The following is a 10,062-nucleotide window of genomic DNA, read 5'->3' on the forward strand; positions in this document are numbered from 1 at the left end:
TTTGGAGTTAAGAACTGGGAAGCGGCAAAAGGTGGCATTTTTCTGTCTTCTCGTTATCTAAATGGACTTCAAGAGTAACTGCTTCAAGGGGTCACCAAAAGTTTTAAGCTCGCACCTGCGGTGGGCCGTGAGGTCGTCGTCAGTGATGCACGCCCCCCGCGGCGTCTTGTCGTCGGGGACGTTGGCCGTCAGCAGCGTGCGGTTATCGAAACGCACGTGTCTCACGGGGTGTCTGCACACACGCACATGCACGGCAGGCCCTCGATGACCAGGAAGCCCGCATGAGGGCGGAGCTTAAAGGAGGGCGCGCCCACCTGTTGTGCATCTCCCACAGCTTGCTTCCCATCCTCATCTCCCACACGCACACCAGGCCCTCGCCGCCGCCGCTCACCACCTTCCAGTCGTCGGCTCGCACCGAGGTCACGCCCAGCTGGTGCGCGTACAAGGAGGAGACGCAGGTGCCCGTGCGCAGGTCAAACACGCGCACCCTGGACACAAAACACAAAAATGCATCGATACGAAGTTTTAATTCGATATGAACTCTTTTTAGCTGGGAGCCGATTCCAATACTAGAGAAAATTCTAGTAAAGGATGAACCAACTAGCATAATTCCCCATATAAGACTTAATTTTTTTTCTAAAAAAAAAAAATGAAGGCCAAAAGTATGGGTGGATCCTATAAATGGTATTTAAGATTACAGTATTTTCCGCACTATAAGACGCACCTAAAAGCCTTATTTTTTTTAAAAAGCTGATGGTGCGCCTTGTAATGGGGTGCGCCTTATATATGGATCAATATTGAGATTGGGATTCGTAGACAGGGAATGAAGTGATAAAGTAAGCCTGTTTACAGTTGAACAAGGTTGGTCATCTTGACATTGAGTTATTATGCCATTGAGAGTTTAGAGTTATTATTTGAGTTATTATTTTGAGTATTACTATATTGTGATTGAAAACGTTTTGAAATATGTCATTAATTGAGGGTGCGCCTTATAATCCGGTGCGCCTTATAGTGCGGAAAATCCGGTATAACTTTTTTTGTAATTCGACACCATTCGAGAGAAACTGATCCGTCAACCACCAAAGCTGAGTTTTGATAGACAGATGTGCCTTTTTATATTGTCCGTATTCTTACAAACAAAAATTACAAAAAAAACAAAAGATAAAATTAAAGCGTCTTTAAATGTTCAACCTCATCACGTCCTTTAAAATGTATTTTTATGGCCTCAGCCTCCACTCCCAAAAATCTAGACTTCTTTTCATTTAGATCCCATCAAGTCTAGGTCTCGCATGGTGCAAAGACAGCTAAAAAGAATGCCCCAAATAAAATGAAAAAAAAAAAAAAGGCTTCGCTGCACAAACAGGAGAGTGTTGGAGGAAAAAACAAAACTCTTCTGTATTCGCTCACTCAAGAAGCCTGGCAGGCTTCTTTTTATGACCGCTCAGCCTTGGAGGAGGTCGGACATTCAAGCTAAGAATGTGAGCTAACGGAATGCGGCTCCAGCTTGTGTAGGCGTCCCGTTTGAACGCTAGTAAATTTCCATCGGCTTAACAATGACGGCCGTTGACATGCAGAAGATACGCTTGACGCTTGGCCAAAGAACTCTATCTAGCACACAGGCACGATCATAATTTATCTAGGGAAGCAAGGAAAATTCACAAAGCAGATGCTACATCACATTTGTTGCCAAGCTATTCAAACTTGGAGTGTATCAAGAGATTTTTGTGGTGAGAGTTGTAGACAAAACATGGAGCAATAGATTGTGACTTTTTTTTTTCAACTGGAGGCCAGACAAAGAATTACACTGTGTAAACCACATAATTTTTGGAACTCTGCAAGCTTAATGCGAACTCGTAATTTGAAACAACAAACATGGGCTAACAAAACTTGCACTGATGTCCCAGTAGTTATATAGCTTTAAAAACTTCTATTTGACAACAAATGTATCTATTTTTTAATGTGTTATTTTATCATTTTTAAATAATTACCTCTAAAATCCCATGGGTTCATCTGAAATTACAGCAATGTTTTGTACTTTGACTTATAGCATCTATGATGCAACAACAGCAATGGCCCTTTGACACTGACCCGACAAGAATTGAAAGGAAACAGGAAACTAAATACACTCTAAACAGAAGAGACAAACAAGGAACACCTGGGCATGACACAATAGGAGCAGGGAGTTGACTGGCACAAGACACAAGGAAAGCAGATTAATGAGGACAGGTGGATGACACAAGGAGAACAGAAACTTGAACTTACACACGAACAAAACCCCACGACTCGAAAAGACAAATAAAAAAACAATATCCAAAAACAGGAAAGAACAGAAAACCCAAATAACCACCCACAGGACACAAATATCAACAGAACATAACACTGATTGCACAAATGAGAATAATGTGTTTAGAGTAAAGGAGCTCCACTAGCCAAAATTTTGGGGTTGACTTCCTTCTTAAAAATGATCACGTTTGGGGAACTAAAACAATGAACAAGATAAACAATGTCAAATATAAAAACAATGTTTAGTTATGACATGTTTAGAAAAGCATCAAAGAAATGGTTATTGGTACTTCATTTATACTGAACTTTTCCAGGTTAAAGGCCCTTAAAGCGCTTTAGAGTTGTAAAAAAATAATTAAAAAGTAATTAAAAAAAATCACTGAAAAGTAAAAAAAGGGACATTTTTGTTTTAGTATAACAGGGTGCAATGTCTAAATCTGACCAGCAGATGGTAGTGTTGGCTACCGAGTGGCTCCAAAAGTAGCCATGGTGTTCTAAAAGCGAAGAGCAGCCCTAACATCAGCGGACGGAATTAAATATTGCTTTATTTTTTGGGGTCTTACAGAAAACAAACACACTAAAATAAGCACAAACCAAAGTGGACTGTGATTGGAGAGAGAAAAATAGCTCGCAGCTGATCATCTCGATCTACTTGCACAGCCATCGTGCTAAACTTTATCAGTAATTATTTAAATGATTTAAGGACAGATGAATTTCCTTCATTTTTTTTCTATGGGGGGTTAGTGGATGAAATTAGAAGACAAGCGGACATGTGATTGTCATTGCGCTGGACTTATTGTGATTCCAAAAAGCCAACGTGATTATGCTAACATGCTAATGAACAGCCATGCGCTGTAATGAAGATGCAACATCAACAGATGGAGCCGAGGGCCCCTGGGGGGTCCGTTGTGCTCGCTGACCTACGATTGGCTGACAGACAATCAATCGAGCTAAAAGCTCAAAGCAAATCAGAGCCAAATTAATTTTAATCACACAAATGAAATGCTAATCAATCCTTGTTACCACTTAGCGTCGAGGAATACAGACTGGAGAATTTAGCCTTGGATGTTTTTGGTGGGCGCGTTCGATCTGATAAGTGAACGCCGAAAAAGACTTAAGAAGAAAATCTAAAAACAAAAACAAAAAAAATTCTTGATTTTGTGGACAAAATATGGGCCTACATCCAAGCAGCAAATATGTGTGTATAATTGATGCCAATTAAAATGCTATGCGGAAACTGGACAATTTTTTGCTAAATTAAATTTCCGACTATAAACAGCAACAAAAACCATTAAAAATATTAACGTTAAAAATTCTAACGTGGCTGTTACATGACGTTTCTGTTTCTGTGTCTGTTTTAAACTGTGTATTTTTTGCTGCATAATTGTGTTTTCTTGTGTGCATATACTGTATGTTCATTTCTTTATTGTAGTGATTTTATGTGTGTCTTCTAGAAGACGTGCACACACTTTGTTTACTTGATTGTGTATTTATGTGCGTGTGTGAGTTCATGTGTCTATTTGTTTGCATTTTAGTGTTGTTTCGTATGCAGTTGAGTTTTAATGTTTGTGTGCGCCCACATGCGTTGTAGTGTTTTTAATCTATGTTTTTTTTCTCTTTTTGATTTAGTGTTTGAACTTGTGTGTGTTATTGCGTATGTGCATTGGTGCATTTGCCATGTGTTTTTCAATGAGTGTTGTTTGAGTGTGCATGTATGTTTTGGATTATACGGTTTTACTGAATGTATGTTTTTTTGTGTTTTTGGGTGTAGGGTTTCTTTTTTTGTCAGTATGTTTAAATGTATATGAGGTTTAATTTGCCTGTTTTTATTCAGATGCACACTTGTGTATATATTCTGTTAGTGTGTCTTGTTCTTGTGCAATTTTTCTAGGTGATTTTAGTGCCCTCATACAAGTTTTTTGCGTGTTGTGTGCGTCTATTTTTTAGTGTGTATTTGTATTAAGGAGCAAAATGTGTTAATCCATTTTGGGTAATGTAAAGGCTTAAGCGTGATTTTTATTTATTTTTTGCTGCTCATACGTGTCACCCACCTCCTGTCTTTGTTCCCACACACCATCATGTGCGGCGCGTTGCAGTCATCGAGGTGAATGCAGGTGAAGTCGCCTGGCGAGTCGCCAACGCACGCCACCGTCTTGCCCGTCTCCAAGCTGTACACATGTATCTGAAACGGGACACATGCATTTAACACTCTTGTATATAAACAACTTGGATTTATATCTCAACTGGTTGATGCATCATATCGAAGTCAAAATGTAAATAGCTATGCTAGCCTTACATGCTAGCTGCAATTTCCTGGTTTTACTGCCCTTGCTGTTAGCTTGCTAAGTCAGCTTTTCATGCTAACTGCCGTGTGCTTGTTCAGCTCTCGAGACGGTTAGCTGAACAAGTACACAGAGCAAAATGTTTGTGACATTTTAGTGAGTTTAGTTTTTTGTGAGCAGACAATTGGGTTTGGACGACTGCTTGAGTAAAAATGTAGAATGCTACCTTAGCTTCTAATGCTAGCTTGCCGGTTTTGCTCTACTGTCAGTTTAACCGGACACACGACAAACTATTGTGGTGTTTTAGAGTCCACTGCAGTCTGTCAATATACATATTTTTTTGTCTTAAAATTAAATAAAATATTTTTTTCACATAGGGGTTGTGAAATATGTGTACTGTACAGTACTTTGATTCCAAACAGACTAATAGATTGAAGTTTTAAGTCAGTGTATTTTATTTCTTCTGTCACAAGCAAATTTATGTACATTAGGCCTAAATTATTTTTTCTACACTTGAATGACAAGTTTCAAACATTCAATTGTGACTTGAAAAACACCTGCACACAATGATGTCATCGTGCCCATCTAATTGGCCAATTTAGTGGGTCCACATTTTCCCACTAATGGAATTGAGAAGCATGAGACGGAGAAGAGCTAAAATCATTAAAATTCTGAAAAGATGACAGACGAATGGATGGATGGATGGATAAACGTGGGGCTGAGATAAAAAGATTCCAGTAGGGAACAAAAGAGGAATGATGTAAGCCTCGAGAGGGAGCCGGTGCAGAATGTGTGTGTGTGTCTGTTGCTCCTATAGGCCAACACAGCTTTAATACACACACGCACAAGCACGCACACACAACACTAATGGCAGTTATATGAAAAAAATGTTAAATCGGGTATGCCGCCATGTTGTCATTGTTAAGCTTTATTTTTTTATTTTTACATGTTTATGCTCCATTTTCTATAGCTCTCATTGATTTTGTCACTGGGCTTAAACTTTTTATATGACTTTTATTTGTCTCATAAACATAAACAATAGCATCATGGGCCCCCCCCCCAAACTCTCTTGCAGAGTTCTCCAGGGAGTCACACTCTCTCATGGCTGCACGCCGGCCCCCTAAATAAAGTAACGCTTGCTCCCTAGGCGTATCTCATATAAAAAGGTGCAAACATGCCTCTTGGGGAGCTTTGTTGAAGCAAGTCCAGTGAGGACCGGCAGCACCCCTGAGAAGGCTCGGCTGCTTATCGTTCACTTGTAAGGAGGCCCCGGGGTGAGACGGGAGCCCTAAAGAACCACCGGCCCGCAGAGATGCTTTATGTTTGGAACACGTAATGAGCTAATGAGGTCAAACGCTGATGAGACACTTTGAGAACACATGGGCTGTACAGAATGTAAGCCTCATTTGGAATGCTGCCTTGATTAGTTGCAATGTGTTTGTGGCGATATATGCATGCTGTGAAGCCTCTTTCTGATTTCTCTGGTTTTTTGCATATTTATTATTAGCAAACGTTTCATTTATTCAAACCAGTATTAATATCACAATGGGAAAACACAAGGACAAAGAAAATGAAGTTTTAAAATGATGATTTGTTGTTGATGCCACAATAAAGCAGGATGGTGGCAGGGCAAAGGTCTGGGGCTGCTTTGCTTCCTCGGGACCAGGACAACTTGCTGTGATTGACTTTAAAATTAATTCTGATGTTCAGCAGAAGATACTGAAGGTGTATGTACGGCTATTAGATTTTCTCCTCCAACTAAAGCCCTTCTGGATCATGCAGCAGGAAACACACCAGCAAGTCCTCCTCAGAATAGTTAAAAAAGTACAAGCTTAGGCGTTTGACAAGGCCACGTCAAAGGCAATTTAAATCCAATCAAGATGTTTTGGTGTGACCTTAAACAGGCAGTTCAAGTGAAAAATCCCAACAAGATGGCAGAGTTGAAACTACTCTGCAAAAAAGACTGCTCTAAAATTCTTTCATAGCGGTATGAAATACTCAACACCAACTATGCCAAAAGTTTGATTTGAATCATTTCTGCCAAAGGTGGCACAACTCGCTATCAGGTTCACACTAAGGTCAGATAGGTTTGCATCCCCCGCCGCGGTAAATGTAAACATGAACAAACTCCGCCCAATTGGCTCACCTTGTTGCCAGCATCGTGCATGGCCCAGCTGCCGCGCTTCACCCCAAAAGCGACTTGACGCTCGGAGGCCTCCAGGCAGGTGATGGGGTGCCCGTACACCGAGTGCAACGTCCTGGCCTCTTCCGCTTCGTCCATCAGGTAGACGGACTCCCCAGCTGCCACAGCAGTGAGCCCACGTCGCCGTCGCCCCCTGCTGCCGGGCACCAAAGCCAAACTGTGAACCTGAAAACAAGACGACATGCACATCAATAGAATTTAAATACACATCGGGACAGGCAAATAAATGTATATTTTCAAGTTGTTGTAAAATTACGTACGGGCTTGGGGAGGCGGGACAAGGAGAGCATCCTCCACGCTCCGTGTTCATCGGAGCCGTCCAATCGGACGTCCGAGTGGGCGGCGGAAGCCAGGACGGAGCCGTCCGTGCTGAGGGCCATGCTGTTGAGGTTCTCTGTCGTCTGGTGGTGGTAAATTGGCTCGCCACCCGTTTGAGTGCTCCACACATCTAGGCAACCTGCAACACAATCAAGCCTCAGCTTTAGTTGACGAGTAAGCAACCGGATTTTGAACAATTGGAGATTGTTTTTTTTTACAGTGGAGAAAGTTAAAGCAGTTTGACATACCGTCGCGGTAGGCAGCCGCCGCCACGTCACCGGCGATCCGTACGAGAGTGACAAGCGGCCTGGGCTCGGAAAGAGCTGACAGCCGGTTGGACTTGAGGTGGGACGATGGTATGTCCCAGTGCAACGTGTTCCACAACCTGACGTCCCCTGACGAGTACCTGCACAAGTATTAAAAATGGCGTTATCGCCGATCTCATCTCACACAGGTCACTCGACACTTCAATTCTTGAACGTGGGTAAGAAAAACTCGCTTAAATGAACAAAAATTATGGCTAGAACAATATGGATTTTTTTTTTTATAAACTGACTTCAATATCAACAAAATGCAGATAATTGAAAAAAGACTGTTTCTTACTTTTATTTTATGTCATCCTGTGCAATTATTATCCTCTTCTATTATAACAAAGAGACATAATTTGTGAATCTCACCCTGCAATGACGTAGTTGTCACAGGAGCTGACATCACACAGCACCTTTCCCAGTTCAAACTGCAACTGACTTATGCAGCCAACACGATTCTGGACAAATCATGAAGAAAAACACCAAAAGCTTTTTCATAAAAGGAAAAAAAAAAAAAAAACAGAGAAAAAGTTGATGAAAAGTGCTCACTAACCTTCCAGTTGGCACGCATGTTGGCGGCCGCATTGCGGCGGTCTCGCAGGGCCGCCTTCCAGCAGGGCGAGTCAGATATGGCGGCGCCATGCCCATGGCCTTCTGCTAGGCAGAGCCTGAACCATAGCATGCCATCCTCAGACAGAGCTCGCCATGCCCTGCTCACCTACCATCAGAAAACAACATTCAGTGTTGAGTTTTCTTTTATAATTTACACGTGACAGCATGAAACAAGATGATGAACTCAAACAGCTCTTCCTCCTGCAATTATTTTTTTTTTTTAAAAACCTTTGTTTCTGTTCTAATTTAAAAAAACTAAAGTATTATGTCTCACATAATAGTCAAATGCTCAGCCTGTAATTCATGTCCTCCTTGTCATTATTAATGCTAGGGCTGGTCAATAAATCAAACTATCTTGATTAATTAATCCTTTTAAAAATGGAGATAAAGACTAGCAAAATTGTGAAATGGGTTTTGCACAATAGTTATTTACTAATAATTTTATGATCATTAAGCAAGTTATACACAAGCTACAAATGTTCTTCACGTTAATACAGATTTTGAATCAGTATGCATTTTTTAGCGTTTTGGGCAGGGTTTAAAAGCATTTTTTTAATCAATCAAACTTTTTTAAGGTTTATTACTCTGACTAAAATTCCTAAAAATCATAATCATCCAGAGTGACAAAACCAAAACAAAAAAAAAAAAAAGATTTTACTGGGCTTTATCACACAGCCTGCATCAATTTGTATATCCATTGTATATCCATTTGTATTAATCGGTTATTGGAAATTTGGCCTGCCACAAGTTGGAAACGAATAATCAAAAGAATAATCAATATCAACGGGGCAATATTTGTTACTCTTGAGAACGTTAAAGGCACACTAACGATGCAAAAAGAGAGATGCTTTTTTTTCAAAGAAGTGACACGGTTATCAACTTCCATGGCAGCTAGACAAAGTAGGACGAAAAAAAACACTTGAGGTGCACTAATGATTCAAAAAGAGACATGCATTTTTCAGCATAACAAAGTAGGACGGCGCTTTATAGTATGTAGAAAGGGATGATCATGCGGCCCTCCTGTCACTTTCTGGATGGATGGACAGTGTTTGTTCAAATTCACTCACCTGTGCACATCTGCCGAGTTCAGTGCGGTTGAGATATTGGAATATCTTCAGGGCTAACTCATACGGTAAGTTTATGTCAAAGAATGGAATGTCATTGGCCTCATTCTGAACAGGGGAAAAAATAGAGAACTTAGTAATTCGTGCTTATATTGAGGCGATGGTTTGCAAAGGCGTCCTTACAAGGTCGAGAATGAGCTGATCCACAAGTTGCTCTTCTTTCTTGATTTTTTTCTGAGGATGCTTTAGGGACTCCCTGCAGGCAGCCGTCTCATCCTGGTACTTTTTCTTTTTCTTGCTCCTTTCCTCCGCGAGTCTGTCCAACAGGGGGCTCGTCCTGCCGCCCAGCAAACCCCTGGCGATGGACACGTAGCCAGGCTCCACGCTACTCCTCTTAGGTTTTAACTCACTTTCACCACCACTCGCGTCATCGTTTTCGTCCCCGTCGTGACTCCTGCAACTGGGGGACGGATGAGGAACGGTAACAAGCCGCTGCTCCCGTTTTGAACTCCACAGCTCACGTTTCCAACGGTCCCTGAACGCAGCGAGTTCTTCCTCTGCCATAGTGTGCGAAATGTCAGGAATATAAAGGCAACATTTTGTTTTAACGCGTCGAAAACGAAGGGAATACAGCAAACAGGGAAGCGTTCGGACCAAAACAAACCGATGCTCCTTCGGTATAACGAGTTCGACGAGGGACATGGCTAAAGAATATGTTAGTTCCTACCAAGCAAAACAGTTTTTTCGTTGGTCACAGGATTGAAAAAATATACAATATTGAGTATGTGGTGTGTGCTTCATACACGGCTTGGGAGAATACCCTTTCCGCGTAAAAAAAAAACTAATAATAATTACGATAGCTAAAAGCGTAACTTTATGAATGAAGAAATATATTTAAAAAAAACAACAACCGTTACTTGGTCATCAAATTGCAATTCGTCAGGTTGCATCGTGTTTGAGCACCGATTCCCGCAACCTACTTAAAGCGATTT

At 41.2% G+C, this 10,062-nt stretch overlaps 1 protein-coding gene across 1 annotated transcript in view; it reads right to left on the bottom strand.

Moving 5' to 3' along the window:
- fbxw8 (F-box and WD repeat domain containing 8) overlaps nucleotides 1-9,748 on the bottom strand; it is a 12,230-nt gene extending 2,482 nt beyond the window's left edge. Inside the window, exons 1-10 of the mRNA XM_088410141.1 lie at nucleotides 9,254-9,748; nucleotides 9,074-9,178; nucleotides 7,948-8,112; nucleotides 7,764-7,852; nucleotides 7,335-7,492; nucleotides 7,029-7,225; nucleotides 6,712-6,933; nucleotides 4,335-4,465; nucleotides 315-488; nucleotides 116-232 (exon numbers count right to left, since the gene is read on the bottom strand). Of these exons, the coding sequence (XP_088266267.1) occupies nucleotides 116-232; nucleotides 315-488; nucleotides 4,335-4,465; nucleotides 6,712-6,933; nucleotides 7,029-7,225; nucleotides 7,335-7,492; nucleotides 7,764-7,852; nucleotides 7,948-8,112; nucleotides 9,074-9,178; nucleotides 9,254-9,634 (1,739 nt within the window). The 5' untranslated portion in view covers nucleotides 9,635-9,748. The remainder of the gene's footprint in view (nucleotides 1-115; nucleotides 233-314; nucleotides 489-4,334; nucleotides 4,466-6,711; nucleotides 6,934-7,028; nucleotides 7,226-7,334; nucleotides 7,493-7,763; nucleotides 7,853-7,947; nucleotides 8,113-9,073; nucleotides 9,179-9,253) is intronic.
- Between the last annotated feature and the right edge of the window lie 314 nt (nucleotides 9,749-10,062).

The sequence above is a fragment of the Hippichthys cyanospilos genome, chromosome 1 (genome assembly GCF_059441005.1).
Source record: "Hippichthys cyanospilos isolate Australia breed blue-spotted pipefish chromosome 1, RoL_Hcya_1.0, whole genome shotgun sequence".
In the NCBI taxonomy this organism is placed as follows: Eukaryota; Metazoa; Chordata; class Actinopteri; order Syngnathiformes; family Syngnathidae; genus Hippichthys; species Hippichthys cyanospilos.